Raw genomic sequence first — 22,152 nt, 5'->3', positions numbered from 1 at the left:
ACTGGGCCTAGACTTAGTTCCGTGGCTGTGTAATCTGCTACCTAATAAAGTAGTTAGTGTTGTTGATAATTTGGATTCAAATATGATAGTAGTGTTTGTATGAGGTGTAGATCATTAGATGGTTAATAAGAACATAAAAGTAATCAAAGTAAAACTCGAATCTAATAGTATACATATATATATATATATATATTTGTTCTTTTTTTCTTTTACATCCACAATTGTAATTAATTTGTTTTAAAATGTTATATATTGGTTTAAGCTGGATATCAAAACTAAGTTTGGATTGAACACATTATGAGAAAAGAGTCCAAGCTCATCATACCTCAAGAGACACAAACATACCCACAAGCAGTTCACTTCACTATTCACAATACACAAAAAAAAGCCCTTATTAATAAACCCTTTTATTAAGTTTCCTTCGTCACATAGTCAAGGCAAGACATTTCTTGCTGCTCACTCTTTTCCTCCTGAACAACATCTTCTTCAAGAACCCTAATCCTTGCTTCTTTCTTGGAACCATCTCGCCTTTCGCCTTCACTGGTTCGGATACGATCAAAGCATTGTAATGGTTACCAGCACCATCATCATCATCATGAGGAGCAACTCTTTTAGTAGTATCATCCTCTCCTTTGTAGGAGGAGGAGTTTTCTCTGCTTGTTTCTGTTGTAGATAACGCTCTTAGTTGCTTCCGTAAATTGGTAATCGTTTCTTGACACTCTGATAACTTCACAGAAGCTCTATCCCATCCCTGCAAACAAACACTCCATCATCATCATCATCAATATCAAACACAAAAATTTTGTACTTTTAGTATGTGAGTGTTGATTCTCTACTCACGTTTTTGTTTCTGTGCGTCGGTTTCTTTGTTTCAACACTGCAAAAACACAAAAATGTTGAACTTTCTGTAACAATACGAATAAATGTTTTGAAACTTTAGATGTGATTGTGGTTTTACTTACCTTTGTAATTGAAGCTGAAGCTCGATGCAAGTCCCTTCGAGTTCTTCACAACAGCTCTTTCTGTAATCAAGTTCATCTTCAAGAGAAGACAACTTCTTTTGTGTCTCATTGAGATTAGCCCTGGTTATGTTTAGCTTTGTATCAAGATCATCCTTCATCGATTTCTCCGTTTCCAACTCTGCCTCTACCTTTTCTTTACTCTCTCTCAAAGATTTGATCTCTGCCTCTAAGTTTTTAATCTTCTCTTGTGATTCTTCAAGCTTACATCTCAGTTCATCACATTCAATCTTCTTTACCTCATCTGCTTTTCTTAGACTCAAATGTCTCTTGATCTCATCCTTAGTCATTGAACCCGATTCGCTAGTAGACTTCCATGTGATGCAAAGAGGATCGTCTTCACCATTCTTTCTCACTGCACTATCATTTTCATCCATACATCCTAAAGCAATCTTGATGTCTTGTAAGAGTTCTTTAACACCGCGTTTTGATATCCTCTCTTGCTTCGTTATAGCGCTCAAAACAACTTGAATCCAATCAAAAGATCCTTCCTTTTCATCACCCACTCTTGGCTTTTTCTCAGTACACACAATGGCTAACTTCTCCATCTCATTAAAATCATCCATCAGTAACATCATCTCCTTGGAACCAGAAGGGCTCATCACACTATTCTCGCTTCTAATATCGAAACTTGAAGCGTCTAACGGTTTCTGCCCGCGGCTAAGATCTTTGATCTCCATGTTTTTCTTCATAATTATGTCCATTAGATTCTTGTTCTCTGCTCTAACATTCCCAATCTGCTCCATCAAAAGATCATACTTAAGCTTCCGGTTCTGAGCTTCATCTCTCATCATCAAATCGCTCTTATTCGCGCTTCTTCTTCTCATCTCCATCTTCTTCTCTTCACCTTCGTTCCTCATCGATATAGACCTCTCCGGAAACTTCTTTCGAAACTGAAGTCTTAACCTTTGGCATTCAGCTTCAAGCTCAACAATCTTGTTCACATTCCTAAGTTGTTGTTTATGCGTTAGCTCCATAGACTTGCGAGTATGCTCTGTTTCCTCTGTTTTGGCCTCGAGATCCTTCTCAAGAACAGTATACTCATATCTCAAGAATGCATTTTCTTTCTCCGTTGAATCTAATCTAGTCATTAACGTTTCGAATTCTGATTCCACCTGAAATTTACGCTCTTGTAGGCTTACCGCAAGCTCTTCTTTAGCCGCAAGAGACTTCTTAAGCTGAGAGTTCTCCGCAGCTAAAGATTGAATCTTTGTCGTCATCTCAACTAGTTCATCAACGGCCGACGACTCTTGTCTCTTTCTCATAGTTTCAGTTGACCTGAAAGTGCTGTTATCAAGTCTCTTTGACTCATGGTCTCTCCCAAGAAGCTCAATTCGCTGCAGAAGCTTATCCGATACACCACAAAAAGGCGATGATTCACCATCTCCCAAACCAGTCTCAAGACCCATCTCTTCATCTTCCAGGAAAATCTCATCTACCAAACCTTTTTCGCCATAAAGATTCACAGGAACATCTTTCTTAAGAGTGTTTAAGGCTACAGTGTCTAGCTTCTCGTTTAGACTTTTTCGAGCTCTCTCGGGTCTACTACTAACTCCATTTCCTGGAGGAACCATACGTGCCTAAAGACCAACAAATAAAAAATAGACATTAACTAAGCTATAGAAGTTCACAAGCAATACACAGACAGAACAGAAGCTGATAACGATCACGTTTTGCTCAAGAAAACATATTATTACTAACATACAAAGCAAACTTCGACTATTTCTGCATTAAAAAAAAAAAAAAGGTTTACCTGTCCTCTGCTTTTTCTAGAAGAAGCTTGGAGTGTTTCAGCAGGAGATTCTATCTTTTTCTTCGATCGCCACTGGTTTGTTTCCATTGATTCTGTAAGTTATGTTCTGCAACACATTGATATGCATAAAACTAAAACAATCAAACTTTTTTATTTGACTGAGGATAATCAAAGAACAAGACATGAGAGAAGGAGAGAAAGGATGTAATAGGAATCTTACATAGTCTTTATGTAGTTCCCAGCTTGAGCAAGTTTCTGACTAAATCTCCTGCAACAAATAAGTATTTAACAAAAAACCTCAACAAAGGAACAAGAGAAGATCAAGAAATAAAGAAGAAGAAGAAGAGAGATGAATATTTTTTACAAGTAAATAAGGTGGAGAGAGAGGCATCAAGTGACTATATGACACTGATATTAATTGTTTACGTTTCAACTCATAAATAAAAACATTAAAGTAACTAGAGGTGGTAACAAAGTGTTCTGTATTCCTATTTTAAAATTATAATACTCCACAAATCTTTTATGATGAAACAAACAAACGGCTTAAAATCTTTTTGTTTTACTTAGTTTTTTTTTTTTTTTTTTTTTTCTTTTTTTTTTTTTAAAAAGAAGCGAACTATCAACTACTATCATTCATCATGAAGATAATTTATCCCCATTAATAATTACAATTTTTTAAAAATTAACCATCAATTTTTTTTTTTGCATTAGACTAATATAAATAATAGGAAGAAAAACAACAATTTAAAACAACAATATTTTGCATTAAACATCAATTTTTTTGCAAATGAATTAAGGCGTTAAAAATGATGTTTACAAGACATTTTAGTGCTACCTAATGACAATGACATCTAACATTTGCTTGTAACTTCTTTCTTTGTTAATTACTTTTGCCATCTCGTCTTTTCTTGGTTTTCTTTCATCTCCTTTTTTTTTTTTCATAGTTTTCAAACAAGTGAATGATGAAGACTTGACGAAAATTCCACAAATAGAAAATCTATTTTACCAATGTTTAGTTTAAATGGAAACCAGAAATGGAAGAGTTGACCTAAAATATATAGAAAATATTAGGTCTAGAAATTGGTTCTACCTACTTTCATATAGTTAGATAATCAACAAAGTCACTAACAAGACAAGTATTATTACTATCTTTCACTTTTCTTAATTTTTATTTAATTATAAGGGGGAGGGCCATAGGATTCTTAAGTGCTCTCCAGTCTCCACCGACAGTTTTTAGTTTTTTACTACTGATACCTACAACAGCTCTTTAATTACCCATCATGTCATGTTGAAAAAAGAGTACAAAACAATAGGAGAAAAAAGAAAGAAAAAGCTAATAGAAATTGGAGAAGTGGGGAATAGTAAAAGAGACGTTACGAAAAATATTAATTTGAGGGCCCGTATTATTTTGTGGGATTTCTATAAAAAGAATAGAATAAAGCTAGGATTACAAACTACATTATATGGACGATATTATAAAATTAAAAGTATATAGCCAATATGATTAATCACTTTAAGCCGTTAATATTAAATGTTTATTATACTTCCTCCGTTTCAAAATATAAAATATTTTAGAGAAGTTTTTTGTTTCTTAATATAAAATGTTTTCAAGTTTCTATGCAAATTTTATATTAGTTTAATATTTTATATTATGCAGTATTGTTTTTGATTGGTTGAATTTGTTAAAAGTAAAAACTTTTTAATCTACGTGCTTTCGTTAAAACATCCTATATTTTAAAACGGAGGGAGTATTTGTATCGCAGAGAAACAAACCAAAAAGATCGCTTGGCATTAAAGAATCCGTGTGTATGGTCCCTTTGTTAAATGGATCATCCTGCATTATTCGTAGTTTAGAATGAAATACTAAAAAAAATGATGATATAATTCCATGATTTTGTTTGCATGCGAATACGATGAACCTAACCATAAGCTTTCGTATTTTCTCAACAACTGTGCATATATTATGAAAGGATTATGTAAGAGAAAATGTATAAATCATCAGCACCACTAAACCATTTAAATTAGAGCATCCAAACAACAAATGCCTACCGTCCGAGTCTGAGTCATTTCATTAATCGGTTTAAGTGGTTTAGTAAATCACTTTTTACATCTGTTTAACTAGCTTGACGCTCGTGAACTCATTCTATTAGTTAGGCATCCGATTTGTTAGAACATTAGAGGGCCACCGAAATACGAAAACTATCCATATATTAACCAAATACGAAGCCGAAGGAAGAAAACAAATTAAGATGAATATGATGCTATTAGTGAACCAAGCCACTTTTTGTGTATGTAATAAAAGATTGCAACAAAAGGGAAATTCTAAGCTAATAGCGAATCAAAGAATTGCTAAAACGAAATCAAATAAAAGAGAGTGCTCTACTACTCTTCAAAATTTTAGACCAAAGGCTTATCACTTTTGATCATTCAAAAGACAAATGGAATCAGCCTATAAAAACTCAGCTCTCTACTGGTTTCGTCGACTTTTGACCCACCGGTAGATCATCGATCCAGTCTCCATAGATTCTGTTAATCTTCTTGGAGTCGCTCCACTTAAGTAAACACTTCTTTCGCCGCCCTTCTTCGTTTAGACCAGAAGAATCTGCTATTACTTGTGCAGTTGGTTTCATTGCAAAAGATTCATTCGCAGGTACCACTGTTTGTTTACTCACGGATGCTACTGCATTCACAGCTTCACCTTCTACCCTTCCAACAGAGTTATGCAACTCTGCAATTTCATAATCAATAGACAAATTAGAAACAGAAGTTCACAGACAATCCACAATTAGTTTAGAAGATATATAATTCAGATATAGTAGTATCCAATACACAGGACTTGCAAAACTATACAAGGATACCATAACATAAGGTCATGTAAACAAAGATACATGTTCCGCTAACATACCTGCTTGGCCATGAGCAAAGTGACACTTATCGCCGAAAGGGCATTGACCTGTGATCTCAAACTTCATGCATAACCTCGTCTTCCAGTACACAGTCTTGACAACACCACCATTGTTCATAGGTGCGGGTACCGGGATGCTTCCTTGTCTATTCACTACTTCCATATGATTAGAAGCAGTACCATTATCAACAGATGGTTGATCAGCGGCAGTTGTTCCAACACTTATAACCGAGGTCTCTCTCAATTTCCCTGAATCCTCACGAAACTTTGACAGTTCCTCATGAATGAAATTGCACCTGTCCCCATAAGGACACTCTTCCCCAAAACAAAACTTCCTGCAAAGCTTCATCCTCAAGATTATCTTTTGATCATCATCCCAGCTATTATTCCCAACAGGCGCCAAAACCGGTCTTTCCCTTTCCCTCTCCCTTTCCCTCTCCCTCTCCCTCTCCCTCTCCCTCTCCCTCTCTCTGTCCCTATCTTGAGCAGGAGGTCCAACAATCTCCTGCCAATTCGAAGGAGGCTGCCTCAAATCCTCAATCCCATGAGCAAAATTGCAGAGTTCTCCATTCCTACAAGTCCCTGCCCTGAATTTGGCACACATTCTAGTCTTGTAGAATATATTAGCAGTCCCTTTGTTCACAAGAGGAGGAGGGTTCAACGATGGAACCATCCAAGGATTGCTACTCGTAGGAGTAGGAGGAGGAAAAGACGAAGCCTGAAGATTAAAGACGTTATCATCAACAAGTCTTGGCCTTTTCAATGAAGGCTGTTGTAACTGCTGTGAAGATTGAGACTGTGATTGTGACTGTGGTTCAGATAGAGAATGCAAGTCCCCTTGTTCACTGATCATTGGATTAACCGCTGAATCCATCATCAGGTTTTGATTCCAACCACCATAAGGTGATTGCACAAACATGGGGCGAGAATCAGAGTAACTTGAATCCATAACTGTCAAAAACCAAAAAAAAGATCGAATTTTGTGATTACAAACCTTATCTACATAACCAAACTAGACTAAATTCTTAAACTTTTTGGATTCAATCGCAAGAAAAGTGATTGATGAACCAAAAAAAATAAAAACTTGGCTAGAGAGAATCAGAATGCTTGAAACTATGATGTACTAAAACACGATTTGTGTATAGAAATCGAACGGATCAGCGAAGAGGAGAGAGTAGAACGAATCACGTGAAGAGTCAGGGAGAGAGCAATACCTGGATCAATGATGGCGGCGGCGGCAGATTTGAGAACGCGATTTAGGGTTTTTGAACATCGGTTATAAATACCTTTTTATCTCTTCTTCATTCTTTCTCTCTCTTTGTTGCGTTAAGAAACTGATTAGTGTGTGTGTGAATAATTACAACACAACACAATTCAATTTCACTAATTAATGGAGTATTATTACATAATCTCTATGCTTTTGATAATTTTGAAATATTTCCTTCAAAAAAATTAATTAAATAGTACATATATCTATGTATAAATTATTTAATTATATCTTATAACTTTAAAAACTTAGCTAAGGTTGCCAAATTTTATTAAAATCATATCTTTGAATTTGTAATTACTGATTTATTTCATTTTACTAAAAAAAAAGAAGAAGTCAAATTACTATTTAATGTGTTTATCATATTGAAATATATCAGAAAATAATAATGGCAATATATCTTTTCCATGAAAATTAGTTATTTGTCAACTTCTTTTCCTTTTTTTGGTGCTTATAGAAAAGAAAAAACTTGTTTTTCTTAAGAAAAAGAAAACCAGTTCTGTATGCCTTTCTACTCTTTAGTCTTTACAAAGTTAAGTACATATGATCATATGAGTCCATGGTTTGGTTCATGTATTGAAAGATTTGAAGCAAGACAAATCGATAAAATTGATCTATAATATGACTTTGGACTAAAACTTTTGAACATATGAAACCCGAAATCGACAAAACTGATAGGTTCTCGCTAATCTCGTTGCCAACATAAATCCAATTTAGTTGTCGTTTCAGCACCACACTACAATCTTGTTACCACATATACCATCGTATATTATATTTTTATTCATAATTATAAGTGTGACAATTAAATCGTGGATTCAAACTTTATTCCATTGTTATTATGACTATGGATGACTGAAAAATGATCGGAGATGAAATTCATAACCAAATCGAATTAAAGGAGTCATCAAGATGACTTGAGCCTTGTTATTACTTGTTCGGTTGTTCCTATCACTTGAGGCTCTAACCATGCACCATACGATTTATTTGGAAAAAACAAAACATTTTTTATTCATAACACTATTGTCATTGTCAATAACAATAATTATATTTTTATTCAAACGAAAACAAAGATTCAAAACTCAAACTTGAAGCCAGGATTTAATTTTCATATTGATAAACAACAACCATAAACACATTTCAGAGTTTAGGTTCAGGGAGGATGGAAGCCAAGAACTTGCAAGCAGCTTCCTTCTTTTCCAGTTTTAGCTGTTGCGGAATCCAGTCAGCTAAAACCTTAGTTGCCTCTTTGACAGCTTCTTTGAGGGCTTCGGGTGATGCTATCAAATCAAGAATACTGTCTTCGTCCAATTCAAGAAGCATTCCTGTGATTTTTGGTGCCAACACTCGTTCAAGTTCTACCACCAAAAGGAACAAAACTTCACTCATGATCTAAAAAAAAGAAAAAAGAAAAAAAAAAGAGAAACGTAAGTCATAGAAAAATAACACAACTTATATCCCAAAAGTAACCATAATCTAAAAAAAATACAATCAGTTTTACTTGTCGTTCTTCTTCGGGAGTTTTAGGAATCGGACGAAAAGGAGGTAAATCACGACCAAGGATTACTGGTACAACTTGAGAAGAGGATCCACGACGCATGGCTTAAGCGATGAGGGCGGCTGTATATTTGTGAGAGGAAACAAAATGTAGGGTTCCTGAACAAGATTTCGTTGCTATATATATAGCAAGGAAAAAATCTATTAAGATAAGATTTTGATAATTAAGGAGATTCTACGTATACTTAAGATCGTACGTGTGAACCACGTGCTATAATATTGATAAGATAAATGATATATAGACTTAACATCGTGCGTGTGAACTAGGCGCTATAATATAGATAAGACAGAAATAATATAAATATATATATTATATTCCTGATATATTCAATATAAATAGTATAAAAATTTGGTTTTATATTTGTTGAAAGACAGTTGTCGTATATAGCACATAGCCTAAGTAATGCAATTTTACTAAATGTATTTATAAACATTTGTTATATAGATATCTATAAATAATACAATTATCTAACTCATAGAATATTCCTAGGAAAATTAGCGTGATGCATGAGTTTTAGGTTGGTTTTTATTTAAAACACTGTAATTTTTTTTGACAATTTTAAATTATACAACAATCTAAATGTAGTACACTTTATAAGTAGTCCACAATGTACACATTGTTACAATTTTATTACACATGGATTTTAGTCTTTTACACAAAGGGAATCAAATGAGAGTAGGGGTTATTTCAATAAAAAGTTAACAAATGTAAGCTCTTTCAAAAGGAGATTTGACACGTGTCGTTCATCTACTCCTAGTCAACGTTCTCTGTATCTCTCCAAATCTCTTTAAGGTATGAAATCGAAAGGAGACCTTGAACACGCGCGTTAGTGAATCCCATATATAATCCATTTATTTTTGGATGTGAAAAGCCCATAGCAACAGCTTCATGGGCTTAATTTATATAACCCATATAGACAATGAGACAGAACAGATCACAGAAGGAATGTTTGGGTTAATTAGGGTTTGAGATATGGTGGAGATTTGGGATAAAGTGAGGACCTACCTTCTTCTTTATTTAGTCTTGTAAACATTATACATTACCTTTGTAATTTGGTCTGAAATTAATATTATTCTCTTGATTGAAATGTGTCGGCAAGGAAATTATTTCTGTATGCTTTATCTGTTAATTTTTTTTTGTGTGTCTATCAATTTGTATAATTAAGTTATATTAATCGACCCAAATGTTTGATTATACATTTTTGGAAACTACAATGATGATTGGAGGATCGACCGAGAAGATTAGACTTAAGAGAATTAAAAAGTATTATTAGTTAGGAAAGGAAAAATAGAAAGGCAGATCCGTTGGGTGGGAGTTCAACGACATTAATTCGCTGGAAAGCTTCGGTTTTGTTCCTCCTCAGGGTCCGTTACGCTTCCTCCTTCCTTCTTCTTTGCTTCTGATTTCCCAAAATCGAACCTTTTTGTAATGGCGGAACAACACAACAAGGAAATGATTCGTCTTGAACCCGAATCGGTCATCCCTATCCTCAAACCTAAACTCATCATGACCTTGGCTAATCTCATTGGTCAGTTTCTTCTTCCTCCCCTGTACTCGTATTTTGTATCCACGACCCAAATTTTTTATTTTCCGTTGTTTGTTTGTTTGGTTGCAAATTGTGGTCGGATAAAAATTTGGCTTGTGTGTGTGTGTGTGTGTTTTTTTTTTTTTTTTTTTTAATACAGAACATAGTAATGACAGACAAGAGTTCCTAAAGCTCTGTAAGAGAATTGAGTACACTGTTCGGGCTTGGTATCTTCTTCAGTTTGAAGATCTCATGGTCTTTTTTTGAACCTTATTCCTCATCCTCTCTTACAAACACTTGTCTTGCTTTTGCTCTTTCTTTTTTCCTCATTTTATCATGTTTGTTTTGGCATCTGTCTCCAGCAACTCTACTCTCTCTTTGATCCTGTACACGGTGCTCAGAAAATCCAACAGCAGAACTTAACCTCTAAGGAACTTGATGTCCTTGAACAAAATTTCCTTGCTTACTTGTTTCAGGTTTGTCTCTTTGATTGATTCATTATGGTTATTTTATTTCCTCCTTCTTATGTTTTTATGTATGCTCTTTTTATAAAGGTTATGGAGAAGAGCAACTTTAAAATAACAAGTAATGAAGAGATGGAAGTTGCACACTCTGGCCAGTATCTTCTCAATCTTCCCATCAAAGTTGATGAGTCTAAGGTTTATTATACCAAACACCATCTTCGTATCTAATGCTTCTGCGTTTTTTTTGGTTCTTTTTCTTAAAACAGTTTTCTTTCTTTTGCTGGATGAAGCTTGACAAGAAGCTGCTCAAGAAGTATTTTGAGGATCATCCCCATGAAAATATTCCGGACTTTTCTGATAAGGTACATTTTGAGTTTGTATATATGCCTTTCAAGATTATATATAGTTTCCTAAAGAGTTTCTTGATGGTTTGTGAAGCTAGATGTGTTGACAAGGCTGATTGTATTTACCCTTTTTTTTTTAATAGTATGTCATCTTCAGACGTGGTATTGGACTGGATAAAACCACAGATTACTTTTTCATGGAGAAATTGGATGTTATCATTTCACGTTTTTGGTCCTATCTCATGAGAATCACCAGGTTAGCACACGTTTCCCAGTTTGCTCTTTCTTATAGTTTGTAAAAAACAGTTAGGCATTTGATTACATTTTGGGGTCTTAACACCTTGAGATCACAGGTTAGAGAAATTACGCGGCAACAGGTCAAGCAGTCTTAACAAGAAAGATCCCAAAAAAGATGATGAGACAAACCCTGACACAGATAACGAAGACTTATATGTTGAGCGTATTCGCCTTGAGAATTCAAAATTGAGGTTATTACTCAGTATCCCTCACAAGTTGTGATTTGCTTTCAACCCAACTTCGACCATTCTGTATGTATATATATGTGATAATGGCTTTTCTATTGATGAATTCAGCGTTAAGAGTTTCTTGAGCAAGCTCACTATACAGGAGCCTACATTCGATAGAATCATTGTTGTTTACAGGTAAGGTTTATGTATGTCTTGTTTCTGCTTATTTGGAACTTTGTGAACTTGGAGTTCAAGCATGTGGTGTCTGATGTTGCAGACGAGCTAGCTCTACAACAAATTTAGAAAGAGGAATTTACGTCAAGCATTTCAAAAACATTCCTATGGCCGACATGGAGATTGTTCTTGTAAGCTTCTGTTCTTGTCCTTTTTTCCCATTGCATAGTGGATTTTGTAGCTAAACAAATTGCAAACTAACTGAAATAACATTTATGTCTTGTGCAGCCTGAGAAAAGAAACCCTGGACTGACTCCAATGGATTGGGTCAAATTTATGATATCTGCAGTAGTTGGTCTGGTTAGTCTTCTAGGCAGATTCTTTTTTTCTTTGTTGCAGTTCATGTTTTACATGTCTTTCTTGGTTATCATATGATTTTGTCTACAGGTAGCCGTGCTTACTTCTGTTGAAATGCCTAAATCAGATCCATGGGTAATTATTGCCATTCTCTCCACAGTGCTTGGTTATTGTGCGAAAACATACTTCACGTTAAGTGCTTTGTTTTTTTCCTTTCCAAGCCTTCTTTCTTGCTTATTAAGCACATAGTTGCTTATCTTATGTTGTATTCCTTCAGGTTCCAGCAGAACATGGCGACGTACCAGAACTTGATAACACAGTCAATGTATGATAAACAACTCGACAGCGGGAGGGGAACGTTATTACATTTGTGTGATGATGTGATTCAGCAAGAAGTAAGTTACTGCATGAATTTTTAGCGTATACATACACTAGAAACAAAAAGCTCATTTGGATTGCAATGCGCAGGTAAAAGAGGTGATGATTTGCTTCTACATACTAATGGAGCAGGGTAAAGCCACCTTGGAGGTACATACACCTAAGTTTACTCATTTTATTGTCTGTTATATCATCAATGAGTGCTGACTTAAGTTGATTGGAATGTTTGGGAAATAGGATCTGGATCTGAGGTGCGAGGAACTGATAAAAGAAGAGTTTGGTGCGACGTGTAACTTTGATGTTGAAGATGCAGTCCAGAAGCTAGAGAAATTGGGCATCGTTGCCCGGGACACCATTGGAAGGTACTACTGCATGGGGTTGAAGCGAAGCAACGAGATTATAGGGACTACCACGGAGGAGCTTGTTCTGAAGGCCAAACAGGGCGTCACCCCTTCTTGATTTCACCTTCTCTTATTTCGACATTTGTTTTCTTCTTTTCACTTCAATGCGATTTTAAGGTACTGTCTGGTTGTTACTAAATGCAAGTGCAACAGGTATTGTCTGATTGATACTAATTCCAAGTGCAACAAAATTATTTACCAAAAGAATTGTTCGATATGGTGATATGAACCAATACAACATCGAACTACTACTGCTAGTGCTAAAGGCAGGCAAGTCTATGAACAATTTTAAGGACCATAAAAAGTCTATTGTTCCCACCTCAGATAGCTCAACAATGTATGTATATCACCTCGGTCCTGTTGTCCTCTCTCATTAGCTCAGGATACTGTAACAGCCAAAAGCAAAAGGATAGACAAATGAAGTCAAATATCATCCCAAATAACCAAAAGCATATGGATATACTGTATTGCCTCTCAAACACACAAGGCCGATCGTCCAATAAGACAATAAGCATTAACAACGTCAGATCGAAACAAAGCCATATATGTACATGGACTTCAGTCGACAAGCAAACAAAGGACATGATAACAATTAACAAGAAACGAAGCCATATTATCTAGATATATGATTTAATGCAAAAACCACTGACCTTTGTGATCTTGATTGATCTTTGACTTGAGATGGCTGTAATTTCTTCTCTCTACAGATTACCATGGCTGGCCAGAGTAAAAAGTTAGGTAAGGACCAAACTAGCAAGCATTAGAAAATCTGATACAAAAAGGTTGAGGAGCTTACGTTCGGGGAAGATGGATCTCTTTAAGGAGCAACGATCTAGCTTTGTTAACGTTAGTGAACCAAAGGCAAATATGATCCTCAAGATCCTTGAGTTGATGAGTTAGGTTAAGGTGGCTCTTTCGAAGCTGTTTCGCAATCTCCTGGATCGAATGCAAGTCCCTCCCCCTCTCCAATCCAAGCCGAATGAAAAGCTTGTCGTATTCAATCCCCGTGTGCAAACGGGAGACAAGACGGTCAATGGTGTCAAGATCTTTGTTGAGCACAAAAGTACCCTTGGCTGCAGCATTGAGCTGAGAGATGTTAGTTAACTCCTTCTTCTTGAAACTGTGAGGGAGGTAGGGACTGCACAAGGGACCTGAAACAACAACAAGGGTGGGAATTACATGAGATGCGATAACAGCCACAGAAGCAGCAACAACAGCAGCAACAAGAGATAAGGCAGAACCAGCTGTGGCACGGTGGAGGAGGCGGACCCGTGACCTCGACTTGCGGAGACGTCTGTCCAGCTTATGCTTCAGCTGGGAGAAGCATAACTGGGTCTCTTGAAAGCTGTAAGATTCAGGAGATGAGAAAGGGTTCTCAAACGTGTCGAGCTTAAGAAAAACGTCGAAGGCCAAATTACAGAGGGACTCGTCAATGGTGGCGTGTGAATCACAAGGAAAGATGCTGAAGAGTTCTAAAAGAGGTGTGTAAAGATGGTGGCGAGCGCTGTGAACGTTTTGGTAAAGATTCAAGCAAAGACGGGTAGCTTTTTCGCTGTGTTCAAAGTAAGTGGAGACAAGATTGGTGAGTGTAGTTTGCTTGGCGTGTCTAAGAGATTCTTGAACACATTCTTTGTTTGGTTGGAGTACTTGAGAGAGAAGCAGCTCAATGTTCGGTTGGACGTGCTGATGATGATGATGAAGATGCTGCGTGGGATCAATCACGTGAACCCGTGAACGTATGTCGTGGTAGGAAGGGGTTTGAAAAGCGTGAGCTAACTCACGGCTGAAGTTAAACGTGGGCGACGTGATAGAAGCTTCGTTTCTGGAAGTAGAGGCCACACCACTCTCTGTTTTAACGGAACAGAGCCAAAGATAAAACTCAGTTACGCATTTCAACAAACACGTGGTGGGCAACTCACACTCACTGAGATATTTCAACAAACACATGGTGGGCATATATCGGGGAGTGAAAAAGACGCATACCTAAGGAAGGATGGGGAAGAGGGTCGTCGCCGAGAGAGGCCTCCGGCGAGGCTTGGTTGAAGGAGAGACAGTGCGGCATCCAGAAGATGAACTTGATTCATCAATGGAGAGCTTCTGGATTATATAAAGCTGATGACTTTTCCTACTCAATTGAATGTCTTAATTGTCTTCTTTTTAGACTTTTTAGTTTAAGTCATAGTACTACCGAATATATTTATTTTTGTTTATTAATTTTACGGTAACAATGTTAATATATTTATTAATTTTGTTTTGTAAAATATTTTTTATGATCATGAATATAAAAATTAAAAATCTTCGATAAAATTTGTCACCGAGAGAAACACAAGCCACTTTATTTTCTATGTGAAAAAAACATATGGACTAATAAAAACAAATTTCCTTCATTATTTTTAGTGAGTGTTTAACAGTATGATGTATATTGTGACAGTAAAAAACCTGCAAAAAGAAAAAGTAAGAATAACAGAGATTTTTTTTTTAATGCAATTTGGGAAAAGTCCATTTGTAATGGTGTTTGTGGATTTTGCTATTTTGTTTTAAATATATTAGATTTGCTATTTTTAAAGATTTTAAAAGTCAATTTTACATTTATGTTTGGATTTTCTTGGTTTCCTTTTTCTTGCTTTTTGTGTTACGGTTTAGTATTTGTTGTTAAAAATGTATATAGTTTTTTAAGTGGCCAAATATATGTCAAATCTACAAAGCCATTAAGCAAATGACAAATCCAAATTGACAAAATAGCAATTTCAACAATAATCCCTTTTTTTTTTTGGGTTACAAAACTCCAAAAATAAGCTTTTTTTATTCTAATCTCTCCGATTTTAATGTCCATTAATCTCCTCCATCTAAAAAAATCAAATAAATAAAAAGACTTAAACGATATTTAATTAGTTAGTATCTTTGTTAGTACGTATAACATATAAGTAATGAGCTGCATTGTCTTTGTGTATAAGCTAGATACGTACCGCTCTAAGAGCTTCCTCTGACTTCAAAAATGAAACAATGCCTGATCCTTTACTTACTCCACGAGAGTCTCTCATGACCTGTCCACGTTCATAAATGTAAAATCTTGAATCCTACACTAAAATTGGAGAGAAACGAACTTAATATGTTGTTTTCTATGTATAAAGTTTCTCAAACCTTGCATGATGTTATAGTTCCATAGGAAGAAAAGAAGTCTTTGAGGATTTCATCTGTTACTCTTTTATCCAACTTCGTAACACACAAGTTACTCGAACCCTGTGACTTGTTGACAGCATGTTTTAAACCTCCCTTCACTTCAGATTCCCTTTGATACTTCTTCTTAGATTTAGTAACAAACCACTCCTTGTCATCAAACTTCTTTCCGTTTAGAGCCTCAACAGCTTTCTCAGCATCCTCAGGATTCTTAAAATTAACAAAGCCAAAACCTTTAGATTTTCCTTGAGGAACCTCACCATCCCTAATGATCACGCAACTCGTCGTAGGTCCAAACTCTTGAAAAATTGTGTTCAGCTCTTTATCGGTCAAGGACTTGGAGAGGTTCTTGACATAAATATCAGTAAACATTTCCTTTTTGGTTGGAGAATCTCTTTGAAGAAACGGTCCAACGTATACTTCTGTATCGTTGAGAAGCATTCCATTCATATGTTCAATGGCCTTATGAGCTGATACTTCCGTGTTGTACTGTACAAAGCCAAAGCCTCTTGACTCACCAGAGGCGTCAGTCGCTAATTTGAATCTAAGAATGGATCCAAAGCACGAAAATGTATCATAGAGTCCTTCTTGATCGCTGGATTTGTCAAGATTCTGAGACAAGTTACGGATCTTAAGAAATATCAAACTGAAGACCAAAAGACAAAAGAAAGCCATACAGCCCTTAGTCTTGCTACAATACTAGCTAGAAAGAAGAAGTGATGTGTATACCTTTATGAATATATTACCAACTCCCCGCTTTAGAAGACTTGGATTATGGACATAGTACATAACTCTAATGCTTCTTCCTTTAAGAGCAGTAAAGTTCAGCATTTCCATTGCTATTTTAGCTTCTCACCGATCAACCAAAAAAAAGAACAAATGAGAAGTAAAAACATAGAAATGGTAAGACCAGTTTTGAAATCCAAAACCTGCATTGTGCATTCGTTTAGAAAAATGTCAACGTTGTGGTAACAAAATCATCTCAATTGTCAACTCAACTCGAGAAATGACTACTCTGACTACAACCCTAATCGGATTTAAATAGTATCATCAAGATGAGGGAAACTTGGTGAAAAAGATACCTTCTCGAGGATAGTCAAAGGTAACGTAGCCATAGCCAAGAGATCTCCCGGTGGTCAAATCTCTGCAAACACGAACAGAGCTTAGATGACTCGCATGGCTAAACGCATCAAACAACTCAGAATCTGTCACGCTCGGTTCCAGATCGCCAACGTACAGCGAAGTCTTCCCTTCTTCACCCATTTCGTAAATACTCTGTTCCTCCCGAAACCAAGTGGAACAATCCATTGTCTCCTCTCTTTAGTTTAGTCCAACAAGTCCAATAATATAGTATATACTTTTTGTTGCTCTTAAAGGAAAACGCATTAGAGTTATATGTATAAACTAAAGCCAATCACACACTAAAGAAATTTTGTTATCCTTTTTGTTAAGTTACTAAGAATTTTAGCGGCCAAAATCGTTGACGGGAGAAAAAAAATGATATACACCAACGAAGCTTAGCTACACATGTATCCAACCACCCTTTGGCATTATATAATAGGTATGAAGAATTTTATATTAATGTTTTCTCATTCTAACAAATAATTCATATTTGGATTTAACTATATGTATTGTAACCTAAACCAGCCCACATAAAGACATGTGCATTGACTTCTCATCATTTTCACACTCTTTCTCTATATAACTCTCCCTAAGCCAATCCTCAAGGTTTGCATCAATTTGTTACCAAATGGCCCCAAATTATAATATTCTTTCCATTTTCTTGATTCTGTCTCTTCATTTTCTTTCAATTCTAGCCACCGGAAACAACCACATCACCGACAGAAAATCTCTAGAAATCATCATTGGCGGTGGCAGTGACGATTCTCCGGCGCCATCTCCGGAGCAAGAAGACTTTTCTCCGCCGTCTCCTCCTTCTGAAACACCATCAGCGCCGCCACCACGGCCACTTCCTCCTCCATCACCACCGCCGCTAATATTCTCGAGCCCACTAATAAAGAAAGTGTTTCCAGTCATCAAGAATTTCCAGAAGCTAATCGAAGACGATCCAAAGAAGATACTCAAAACATGGGTAGGCACCGACATTTGCGCTCAGGACACTTACATAGGACTCGAGTGCGCCAAGTTCCCGGGAACAAACGACGACGCACTTGGGAGTATTCAGTTCAACAACTTTAACTTCCGTGGCAAGAAACTCCGGCTAGATAACTTCCTCGACAAGTTAGAAGAAGTCACCATATTCCACGCAAATAGTAACAATTTCTTGGGCTCTGTTCCAAAAGTGAGCAACTTGAAGTACCTTTTCGAGCTTGATCTCAGCAACAATAAGCTCTCTGGAGAGTTCCCGAGCTCTGTGTTAAAAGCAACGAACCTCACGTTTCTTGATCTCAGGTTCAATTCTTTCTCCGGTTCTGTGCCTTCTCAGGTGTTTAATCTCGATCTTGACGTGTTGTTCATCAACGACAACAATCTTGCTCAGAGACTCCCTGAGAATCTCGGATCCATCACCGCTCTTTACCTCACATTCGCTAACAACAGGTTTCGTTACCAAACTTGAATCCAAAATTCCCCATTATAGTTATTTACTCTGTTTTCATATCAAGAACTAAATAAAGTAGGTTTAGTATGACGTCAAGAGAAATTTCTGAACTGGGTCTTGTACTTTTGAGGTTCTAAAGGTGCTTTTTTTTGGGGGTATTTTCATGTGATGATGCAGATTCAGGGGTCCTATTCCGGCAAGCATTGGTGACATCAAGTCCCTACAAGAAGTGCTTTTCTTGAATAACAAGTTAACCGGTTGCTTACCGTACCAAATTGGGAACCTTAACCGAGCTACAGTTTTTGATGTCGAGTCTAACGAGCTAACCGGTCCGATTCCTTACTCTTTTGGTTGCCTAAACAAGATGGAACAGCTCAATTTGGCTAGAAACAAGTTCTACGGTACCATACCGGAGATCCTCTGCGAGCTCTCAAGCCTCAAAAACCTTTCTCTCTCGTCTAATTACTTTACGCAAGTTGGTCCAAAATGTCGAACCCTCATCAAGAGAAAGATTCTAGACGTGGGTATGAATTGTATCCGAGGTCTTGCGAATCAAAGAACATGGTGGGAATGCGCCAGGTTTTTCATGCGGAGACAGAATTGTCCTAACTCCAAGTCTTTCTTTTATATCCCTTGTGGCAAAGATCCGCACCGAGTTAAACCGGATCAAGAAGGATTATTAGACGGTGAGGCCTCGCCGCCGGTATCTTACGGTGCTCTTAACCCGGACCGGATTCGGAATCTCTAGCCAAAAGCAAGTTGTTTTTCTTAATAATGGTATTCATCGTTGATATTTGTAAGTGTGACACTTATTTAAATAAATGCAATAATTTTTTTGTATGTATTTAGGTGACTACAAGTAAAAATAGATAGAATTTTGTCATTACTATAATGTAACCATTGGAGTCAAAAATATGAGAGAAGTGAAATAAAGGTTACAACAAACACAGAAAGCCCAAGTTGGGTCGGTTTGGTAGATGGATGACCATAGCCTCTAGTCGCTTCAGCCGTTAGCTTCGCGATCATCATTAGGTTAGATTCCGGTTTCTTCTCTTCTTGCTTCTCACACGTCCCATACGGCATGTTCTCCTGTACAGACACGTTTAGTTTCATCTTTCATAACATCTAATTAAATAGCATAATTTACATAGTGACTACATATATAGTACATAGAATACTTACTTTACAAGCGGCTATATCTTCACAGCCGCACAGTGAGTGACCATTTGCAACATCCACTGCTTTTGGAGCTCCTCCACCATCGCTTCTCTATACCACACACATGCATTAACATTACTTAAATGTTACATTAACCGGATCCAAATCTCACCAAAAGTACTGGACCACATCTTTCGACGTACCTTGTAGAAATCGACTGCAATGAAGTTAGGCCAGCGTTGTCCTGCGGCTTCTTGACAACTTTTTATGGTCTCAAGAAGAGGAGCAGAGTTCTGCTTACAAGATCCGATCACATCTGCAGTATCCGGAAAATAATTGACTAGAATAAGTGATCTCGATCTATCTCCCATTGCAACTGACTCCGGTCTATTGGTACACCCTCCAGCCTTCATCCCTCCATCTCCGTCTACAAAATCATAACATTGTATCAATTAATGTCATATATGTTATAAGCAAATTATGATGTATTAATCTATTTGGTGACCCACATCGATTCTCTATCATGTATCTCCATGTAAATGCAATTCCCTCAGAGGCTTCTTTATTAGGGTTGGACGTGAAAACAAGCAATCTTTGGTTCTGACTGATCATATCATCAAGAGTAGGCCAATCTTCTCCGTTTTTAGGCATTTTTGTTACCGGAAACATGAAATTTCGTAATCCAGATGCATCAAATACTTTGGTTAAACCTTGAGGAGATTTCACGTAGTCCTCGAGGATAAGCGTCACAACAACATCCTTATTCTTGTCTAGATACACTTGAAACTCCTTTAAAATGTTAACCGCGGGTTGCTACATATATCCAAAAAATAATTAGAAACATTTTTTTGGACTTTGGACCGATCGATTTTATAAGAATCTATATGGAACTTACAAATGCGGTGTAATTGAAGCAATTTCCACCGTAGGAATGGCAAAGCCATACATCATTTTGGAAGTCGTACATGTCAAGCATAAACCCTCTAACACCATTCTGTAATAATAACCCAAAAAAGGTAAAGATAAGAATCATATTAAAGAATGAAACTTTAAAAAAGGGCTTTATCAAAAGTATAAAACTTCTGAAAAGGGGTTTATTAAAAGAAAAAAAAACACTTCTAGAATGGGTTTACTATGATGACAAATAATATTTACAATGAGCTGGCTTGTGATTGAATCTTGTTGGTTGGAAGGAGCAAGAATCATAGAGCCAGTGCCTGATTTTGCACCTATTCGAGCAAATGAATTGTGGGTTGTTAACCACGAGTACTTGTTGTACGGCAATCCTTTTACCTTTTTGACACATTAAAAAAATGATCAATCGATTCAACAAAAATATTAAGAATATAAATGATTAACGATGAGCAAAAAGAAAGGAACCTTGGAAGTGGGGTTAATGGGTTGCATTCGGGTGCATCTAGGTCGGAAACTATCGCTGGCGAGACACGATTCACAGTGCAATCCCCGATCACAGTTCTTGTTCACGATGCATGTTTCTCCTTCCTACCAATCAACACAAAGATCAACATTTATTTTTGTAATTTTTCCTGAAACCCACAATTCATTAGGGTTTATAGGTTACCTTGAGGGAATATGAAGGGCTAAGGAGAAGAAAACATGGAATGAGAAGAGCTGTTAGAAAGAAGGTTAATCTCCGAGACATTTTCTTCTTTCTTGCAGCAAAATCCCATATAAGAAAAAAAACAAGTTTTTAAAAGAATAAAACCTAAAGATTTTTGGCTTTGGGAAGAATCAACAACTTCGTAAAACTCCAAATGACTTGGAATGAGTGATTTGCATTATTTGGCTTTTGACCAACCAACAGAAAATAAAAACTTGAGTCTAAATTTGTCATCGAAAGAAAAGAAAAAAAACAAGGGGAATTGCGAGCATCTCGGAAACAATGATTAGCTTACAGAAGTGAATTCTTTGTTTCTTGCTTTTTCTTAACATACTTCTTACAATAAATTATTTAAAGAATATAGTTAACCAAAAAATTTAAGAACTTCAATGAAAATTAGGGGTGTCAATCGGGCTGCCCGGCCCGAAACCCGTAAAACCCGCGTATGTTTGAGTCTGGCCCGGCCCGGTCCGAAATATTTCCGAGCCAATATTTCAAAGTCCGAGCCCGACCCTAATAGGGCTATAAGATTTTTCGGGCTTTTTCGGGCTTATCTTACCGATCAAAAATTCAAACTTATAAGCCTTAAAAAGTAGTGTTTGAAGGTGCAATATAAAACAAATCAATCAAAAATTTATTAACTCATCTATATTCACTACAACCAACTTAATTTAATAGAAAAAGTTTAAAACTAAATAAAATTTCGATACTTTAACCAAATAAACCAATATATAATTCATATAAAATATTATAGATAAAAATTTTAAAAGTATTAAGTATGATTATTAAGTAAATATGAAAATTAGGATTAGATTTTAAAACTTTATTTACAATAAATTATTAATCAAATATTGCAATCAAACAAAAATTTAACAAAAAGGTACAAATATATTTGTTAAAGGGCTTTTCGGGCTGGTCTGAGTCCGGTCGGGCTAAGCTCGAAAAACCCTACAGCCCAAACGAGCTGAGCCCGAAAGACCCGATTTTTGCTGGACATATATATTTAAGCCCGAGCCCGGTGTTTTTC

General features: G+C 36.4%; 7 protein-coding genes across 12 annotated transcripts; 2 read left to right on the top strand and 5 right to left on the bottom strand.

Annotated features, from left to right (window-relative positions):
- Window positions 1–267: 267 nt before the first annotated feature.
- LOC104765803 (filament-like plant protein 7) lies at window positions 268–3,554 on the bottom strand. Of its 2 annotated transcripts, XM_010489575.3 has the most exons (6): window positions 3,137–3,486; window positions 2,993–3,040; window positions 2,773–2,878; window positions 963–2,599; window positions 841–877; window positions 268–751 (listed from the first exon to the last, which is right to left on the bottom strand). In XM_010489575.3, the coding sequence occupies exons 3-6, from the start codon at window positions 2,857–2,859 to the stop codon at window positions 425–427; spliced, it is 2,088 nt and encodes a 695-aa protein (XP_010487877.2). In that variant the 5' UTR covers window positions 2,860–2,878; window positions 2,993–3,040; window positions 3,137–3,486; the 3' UTR covers window positions 268–424. The 2 variants fall into 2 exon arrangements, with proteins under 2 accessions (XP_010487877.2, XP_010487876.2); XM_010489574.2 differs by having other exon boundaries at window positions 2,993–3,554.
- A 1,409-nt stretch (window positions 3,555–4,963) lies between these two features.
- LOC104765802 (zinc finger CCCH domain-containing protein 39) lies at window positions 4,964–7,102 on the bottom strand. The gene is made up of 3 exons (XM_010489573.3): window positions 6,892–7,102; window positions 5,678–6,628; window positions 4,964–5,500 (listed from the first exon to the last, which is right to left on the bottom strand). The coding sequence occupies exons 2-3, from the start codon at window positions 6,624–6,626 to the stop codon at window positions 5,232–5,234; spliced, it is 1,218 nt and encodes a 405-aa protein (XP_010487875.1). The 5' UTR covers window positions 6,627–6,628; window positions 6,892–7,102; the 3' UTR covers window positions 4,964–5,231.
- Window positions 7,103–9,430: 2,328 nt separating this feature from the next.
- Window positions 9,431–12,813, top strand: LOC104765799 (uncharacterized). Of its 4 annotated transcripts, none has more exons than XM_010489570.3 (14): window positions 9,431–10,027; window positions 10,185–10,279; window positions 10,387–10,500; window positions 10,579–10,683; window positions 10,779–10,850; window positions 10,976–11,088; window positions 11,186–11,320; window positions 11,426–11,494; window positions 11,577–11,664; window positions 11,762–11,833; window positions 11,921–12,021; window positions 12,108–12,225; window positions 12,299–12,358; window positions 12,446–12,813. In XM_010489570.3, exons 1-14 carry the CDS (start codon window positions 9,928–9,930, stop codon window positions 12,665–12,667), a joined length of 1,464 nt encoding a protein of 487 aa, XP_010487872.2. In that variant the 5' UTR covers window positions 9,431–9,927; the 3' UTR covers window positions 12,668–12,813. The 4 variants fall into 4 exon arrangements, 2 of the variants coding, with proteins under 2 accessions (XP_010487872.2, XP_087358476.1); XR_015591252.1 differs by having other exon boundaries at window positions 9,519–10,027; window positions 11,921–11,965; XM_087502350.1 differs by lacking the exon at window positions 10,185–10,279 and having other exon boundaries at window positions 9,441–10,027.
- Window positions 12,755–14,922, bottom strand: LOC104765800 (UPF0496 protein At3g19330). The gene is made up of 5 exons (XM_010489571.3): window positions 14,593–14,922; window positions 13,851–14,456; window positions 13,406–13,760; window positions 13,260–13,326; window positions 12,755–12,995 (listed from the first exon to the last, which is right to left on the bottom strand). Exons 1-4 carry the CDS (start codon window positions 14,669–14,671, stop codon window positions 13,311–13,313), a joined length of 1,056 nt encoding a protein of 351 aa, XP_010487873.2. The 5' UTR covers window positions 14,672–14,922; the 3' UTR covers window positions 12,755–12,995; window positions 13,260–13,310.
- A 332-nt stretch (window positions 14,923–15,254) lies between these two features.
- On the bottom strand, window positions 15,255–17,126 carry LOC104765798 (polyadenylate-binding protein 8-like). Its single transcript, XM_087502352.1, has 5 exons — window positions 16,869–17,126; window positions 16,516–16,634; window positions 15,751–16,398; window positions 15,576–15,653; window positions 15,255–15,455 (listed from the first exon to the last, which is right to left on the bottom strand). The coding sequence occupies exons 1-5, from the start codon at window positions 17,092–17,094 to the stop codon at window positions 15,432–15,434; spliced, it is 1,095 nt and encodes a 364-aa protein (XP_087358478.1). The 5' UTR covers window positions 17,095–17,126; the 3' UTR covers window positions 15,255–15,431.
- A 307-nt stretch (window positions 17,127–17,433) lies between these two features.
- On the top strand, window positions 17,434–19,299 carry LOC104765797 (uncharacterized protein At4g06744-like). The gene is made up of 2 exons (XM_010489567.3): window positions 17,434–18,345; window positions 18,524–19,299. The coding sequence occupies exons 1-2, from the start codon at window positions 17,537–17,539 to the stop codon at window positions 19,092–19,094; spliced, it is 1,380 nt and encodes a 459-aa protein (XP_010487869.2). The 5' UTR covers window positions 17,434–17,536; the 3' UTR covers window positions 19,095–19,299.
- Window positions 19,159–21,440, bottom strand: LOC104765796 (PI-PLC X domain-containing protein At5g67130-like). Of its 2 annotated transcripts, XM_087502351.1 has the most exons (9): window positions 21,231–21,440; window positions 21,087–21,136; window positions 20,885–21,007; window positions 20,660–20,797; window positions 20,400–20,498; window positions 20,014–20,317; window positions 19,708–19,931; window positions 19,529–19,615; window positions 19,159–19,435 (listed from the first exon to the last, which is right to left on the bottom strand). In XM_087502351.1, exons 3-9 carry the CDS (start codon window positions 20,909–20,911, stop codon window positions 19,253–19,255), a joined length of 1,062 nt encoding a protein of 353 aa, XP_087358477.1. In that variant the 5' UTR covers window positions 20,912–21,007; window positions 21,087–21,136; window positions 21,231–21,440; the 3' UTR covers window positions 19,159–19,252. The 2 variants fall into 2 exon arrangements, with proteins under 2 accessions (XP_087358477.1, XP_010487868.2); XM_010489566.3 differs by having other exon boundaries at window positions 21,087–21,283.
- Window positions 21,441–22,152: the final 712 nt, after the last annotated feature.

This window comes from Camelina sativa, chromosome 19, assembly GCF_030686135.1.
Source record: "Camelina sativa cultivar CO46 ecotype springtype chromosome 19, ASM3068613v1".
Lineage (NCBI taxonomy): Eukaryota > Viridiplantae > Streptophyta > Magnoliopsida > Brassicales > Brassicaceae > Camelina > Camelina sativa.
The sequence above is the reverse complement of the archived record's forward strand: the minus strand, read 5'-3'. Positions and strand labels throughout refer to the sequence as shown.

Excerpts from the sequence above, each read along its gene's own strand:
- LOC104765803 (XM_010489574.2), bottom strand. The coding sequence starts at position 2,859 with ATGGAAACAAACCAGTGGCGATCGAAGAAAAAGATAGAATCTCCTGCT. Across the intron at positions 2,600-2,772 it reads CTAGAAAAAGCAGAGGACAG|GCACGTATGGTTCCTCCAGG; the intron begins GTAAACCTTTTT and ends GTTGGTCTTTAG. Across the intron at positions 878-962 it reads CTTCAGCTTCAATTACAAAG|TGTTGAAACAAAGAAACCGA; the intron begins GTAAGTAAAACC and ends GTGTTTTTGCAG.
- LOC104765796 (XM_010489566.3), bottom strand. The coding sequence starts at position 21,167 with ATGTCTCGGAGATTAACCTTCTTTCTAACAGCTCTTCTCATTCCATGT. Across the intron at positions 20,318-20,399 it reads GCTTCAATTACACCGCATTT|CAACCCGCGGTTAACATTTT; the intron begins GTAAGTTCCATA and ends GGATATATGTAG. Across the intron at positions 19,932-20,013 it reads ATACATGATAGAGAATCGAT|ACGGAGATGGAGGGATGAAG; the intron begins GTGGGTCACCAA and ends ATGATTTTGTAG.
- LOC104765802 (XM_010489573.3), bottom strand. The coding sequence starts at position 6,626 with ATGGATTCAAGTTACTCTGATTCTCGCCCCATGTTTGTGCAATCACCT. Across the intron at positions 5,501-5,677 it reads CTTTGCTCATGGCCAAGCAG|AGTTGCATAACTCTGTTGGA; the intron begins GTATGTTAGCGG and ends ATGAAATTGCAG.
- LOC104765797 (XM_010489567.3), top strand. The coding sequence starts at position 17,537 with ATGGCCCCAAATTATAATATTCTTTCCATTTTCTTGATTCTGTCTCTT. Across the intron at positions 18,346-18,523 it reads CTCACATTCGCTAACAACAG|ATTCAGGGGTCCTATTCCGG; the intron begins GTTTCGTTACCA and ends GTGATGATGCAG.
- LOC104765799 (XM_010489570.3), top strand. The coding sequence starts at position 9,928 with ATGGCGGAACAACACAACAAGGAAATGATTCGTCTTGAACCCGAATCG. Across the intron at positions 10,028-10,184 it reads GACCTTGGCTAATCTCATTG|AACATAGTAATGACAGACAA; the intron begins GTCAGTTTCTTC and ends TTTTTAATACAG. Across the intron at positions 12,022-12,107 it reads TGTGCGAAAACATACTTCAC|GTTCCAGCAGAACATGGCGA; the intron begins GTTAAGTGCTTT and ends GTATTCCTTCAG.
- LOC104765798 (XM_087502352.1), bottom strand. The coding sequence starts at position 17,094 with ATGGATTGTTCCACTTGGTTTCGGGAGGAACAGAGTATTTACGAAATG. Across the intron at positions 16,399-16,515 it reads TTGGTAATATATTCATAAAG|AATCTTGACAAATCCAGCGA; the intron begins GTATACACATCA and ends AACTTGTCTCAG. Across the intron at positions 15,456-15,575 it reads CAGAGGAAGCTCTTAGAGCG|ATGGAGGAGATTAATGGACA; the intron begins GTACGTATCTAG and ends TGATTTTTTTAG.
- LOC104765800 (XM_010489571.3), bottom strand. The coding sequence starts at position 14,671 with ATGCCGCACTGTCTCTCCTTCAACCAAGCCTCGCCGGAGGCCTCTCTC. Across the intron at positions 14,457-14,592 it reads TCTTCCCCATCCTTCCTTAG|AGAGTGGTGTGGCCTCTACT; the intron begins GTATGCGTCTTT and ends CCGTTAAAACAG. Across the intron at positions 13,761-13,850 it reads CCTCCACCGTGCCACAGCTG|GTCCCTTGTGCAGTCCCTAC; the intron begins GTTCTGCCTTAT and ends TTGTTGTTTCAG.